Here is a 3614-nt window from a genome sequence, read left to right as displayed (position 1 = left end):
AGAGAGAAAAGCTCCTCGGCGCCCAGTTCACGATGGCCACAACACTCCGACGTGGCCCCGGCTCGAGGAACTGAGATGGGCCGCGGCCCTGTTGGCTGCGGGGGAGGGATCGGTGTCCGGCCGGGTTACCCGCCGCCCTGGCCCCTGCCCAGGGCCCGGTGGGGGCTCCGCTGACGAGGGGAGAGGGCACCCAGCGGCGCCTGCCGCCTGCCCTGGTCCAGCAGCGGCTCTGGCTCCCGCAGGCCTTTGGAAGCCGGAGTCCCCGGCCCAAGGATTCGTGCCTCCCCTAAGATCCCGTCTCCGAGCCTCAGTCTCCTCCGCTGGGCAATGGGCTCGTGATACGGTCATTCCCACAGGTCCCTTTCGCCCGCTTGGATAGGCAGCCCGGAAGCCTGCGGGCTGGGGTAATTTCCTTTCCGCTCCCCGGGAGGCCTGTTTCCTCTTATTTCGCCAGGCCTGGGGGGTGGGGAGAGGGTTGGGGGCTGGCTGGGTACCTTGGGAAGCTGTCCAGGCGGGTAGTGCTGGGATTGGAACTAGTCCCATCCACTGGGAGGCAGAGAGAGAAACTGAGGCAGCTAAAGGTAATGGTTTAGACCTGGAGTCCGCTCTGGGAGTGGATGCTCTCTCTTGTGACCCTGAGGAAGGGGCTTCACCTCTCTGGGCGTCAGTCTCTCAGTCTGAAAAATGGGAATCGCCCCCCCACCCTCTCTCCCTCCCAGAATGGCTGCCAGGGCTCCTGGCGCTGTGCAGGTGGGTGCGCACCAAAGGCAAGCTCATGTTGATGTTGCTGCTGCACCTGTGCGGCATGTGACCTTGGGCAAGTCACTCTCCCAAGGCCTCCAATCCCCTTCCGCGGACCTGGACCTGGTGGAACTGGTCTGCGCTGGGGCGCCCAGTCCTCCCAGCGCTCTGGGAGCGGGTCTGGCGTTTGTCCTTGTCATGTTGTTTGTTCTCTGGAGGAGCCCAGCCCCAGACAGTCTCTGGGAAGCCATGTGGCCGTGTTTACTAGAAAGCACAGTGGCCCGTGGACGACTTGCCCGTTGAGGCTGGGTGGCCTGAGCCCTGCATGTGACTGCAGCCCGGGGGGGATGCCGGGCCCCCGGAGCCCCTGGGACAGCCCAGTCTCTCTGGAAGGCGGGGACCCTCCCCAGCATCGGTGCAGCAGTCGCGTTATCTCTCACATCTGGGAAGAACCTGATCGGGTTCCCGGCTACTATGGGGCCCGGCACCTGACCTGGCCAGGACCCGCGGAGCCTGGGCACGGGGAGGCTTGGGGCCTGTGGCCTTCCTTCGCCTGGTGGGGGCAGGCCCACTGGGTGACCCACACCGGAGTGGGAGGCAGCGCCCAGGCCCAGCCTCCTGGGTGGGGGAGGGAGCTGGGAACTTTATAAATAGAGGCTTTCTCTGGCTCTGCACGCCCACCCCCTGCTGCTGCCATCTTGCAGGGAGCAGCCATGGGCTACCCACTGCAGCTTCGAAAGCACCGGGGGGAGCATAAGGGTCGGGGCAGGGTTGGGGCGGGGTGGCAGGCCAGAGGAGGGAGGGCCTGGATTGCGAACTGAGCAGGAGAGGACACTCGGGACCTGCCCGAGGCCAGGCTGCCCTGGGAGAGGAGTCGCCAGGAGAGATGAGAGGGGTGTTGGAGTAACAATGTACCAGCAGCTCCTCTGTGTAGGTCCCGGGACCTGCTGGGGAAGCGCTCAGCCCTTGCATGTACCAGGGCCTTTAAGAGCCTCACCCCACTGCATCTGTTAGGCAGCCGGACCTGGGCTAGGGGAGGGGGGGATCTGGAGGGCAGGACCCCTTGGGCATGGGTGATCCTGGGGGTGGCTTCCTAGTCCCCGAACTGTGCCTTGAAAGTCTGGAGGGGTTTGTGACGTGCGTCCAGGTGGTGGGAACGGCCTAGTAAGGGCACTGAGGCAGGAAAACCGGAGGCACATCTGGGTAAGGTGCCAGTGGGGGTGGGAGGGGGCTGTGGAAGTGATCGTGCTAATACTATCAGTGGTAATTATAGTAATAGTAATAGCAGCGCTATGAGCAATAACAATAAAAGCCGGGGAGGTGGTGGCGTCACATGATCCAAGCAGGCAGCAGTGGACAGGGGATGGATGCCCAGGAAGTTGGGAGCGCCTGGTAGGACTTTGCACCTGGGTGGACATGGGGTGTGAGGGACAGGTGGCCACGGAGCTGGGCGGGGAGGGTTGCTGTTACCCTTGGTAAGGCAGGTGCATGTCACCTAGACGCGGTGCCTGGTACCCCTGGGATGAGGAGGTCCCTCGGTAGGTCCTGAGAGCCGGAGAGAGACCCGAGGGAGGAGGCCCTTTGTTAGTGATGACGACGACACCAGCTAACACTCCTCAGACCTGTGCTGTGTGCCGGCCCCAGGGCTAAGCACTTTCCAAATATCCTGAGATAAGTCCTGATATCCCCATTCTCCAGGCGGGAAACTGAGGCCCGGAAGGTGACTGCCTCTCTGAGCCTGGGTTTCCTCGTCTGGAAAATGGAGCTAACGCCACAGCCTCGAAGAGCCGGGTGTGGCAGATTCAGGGCCTGGCTCTGGGAGGCCTGGTTGGGGGAGGTCAGAGGAGGCCAGGAGCGGCTGGTCTCAGGTGGGGAGCTGCAGGGAGAAAGAAACCCAAGCCCTGTTGCATAATTGATGGCTGCCGGGCAGCCTGACTCTCAGTGGCTGCCTCCCGCGCCCTGCAGCTGGAGCTGTCCTGGTCTCTGGATAATTTATTGCGCCAAACAGTCTGCGAAGGGCCTCCAGACCCCCAGGCCATGATGACCCGGATTCCAGCACCGTCTGCTCCTTGCTCGGCCTCAGTGAAATCATCTGTGAAATGGGAATCTTGACCCGACCTGCCTTGAAGGGCCATTAGAGCTGTGGATGGGTCATCAGTATAAAGCCCTCAGCACAGGGTTTGGCCGCAGAGACGGGCAACAGGAGCTGCTGTTATTACCAATCGCATTCCTGCAATGTTCATTCTTTTGCTGATTAGCTGTGACCTTGAGCAGGCGCTCTCTCCTCTGCCTGGAGAAGGCCTTCGCGTCCCTGTTTGGAAAACGGGGACATAGGTCCAGGGGCCCTTCTGGAGCAGAGGGGCCAGGACCTGGGCTGGTTTCTGGTTGTTTCTGGGTGGCCCACATGGCTTCTGACAGCTCTGGCGGGGGAACGGTGTGACATCCTGGCCCCCGCCTGGCCCTGGTGTGCGGCTGCCAAGCTTTCTGGGCCCTGGGTGTGCTCAGAGTTGGCTCTGATGGGCTGGCGTGTCCCCGTCCAGCACACCCGGTGACCAGAGGCCGGCCATGTGGTCCTCCTCCCGCGCAGCCCTTGCTTCCCAGCCGTCTCTCCTCCCATCAGCTCTTAGCAGCAGTAGCACCTTGCACTGGACACCGATCCTGCCAGACTCCCGCCTGCGTGTCTTACCCACATCTCCCTTCTCTTGTGCTCACAGCCCGTGGGGGGGGGGGAGGAGCTGTAGAACAGTTAATAGTCCTCACAGCCTATGGGGGGGAGGGGGCTGTTCCGTGATTGTTCTCCACGCCTATGGAGGGGGGGGGGCGGGCTGTCCGTGATAGTCCTCACCACCTTATGGGGGGGGGGGGGGGGCTGT

At 62.7% G+C, this 3614-nt stretch overlaps 1 protein-coding gene across 1 annotated transcript in view; it reads left to right on the top strand.

Moving 5' to 3' along the window:
* Positions 1-3614, top strand: part of SH3GLB2 (SH3 domain containing GRB2 like, endophilin B2) — an 18285-nt gene that overhangs the window by 1578 nt on the left and 13093 nt on the right. Inside the window, exon 2 of the mRNA XM_023744475.1 lies at positions 1446-1500. Coding sequence (XP_023600243.1) covers positions 1446-1500 — 55 coding nt within the window. The remainder of the gene's footprint in view (positions 1-1445; positions 1501-3614) is intronic.

The sequence above is a fragment of the Myotis lucifugus genome, unplaced genomic scaffold (genome assembly GCF_000147115.1).
Source record: "Myotis lucifugus unplaced genomic scaffold, Myoluc2.0 scaffold_465, whole genome shotgun sequence".
Taxonomy (NCBI): Eukaryota; Metazoa; Chordata; class Mammalia; order Chiroptera; family Vespertilionidae; genus Myotis; species Myotis lucifugus.
This window is presented reverse-complemented; position numbering and strand designations above follow the sequence as displayed.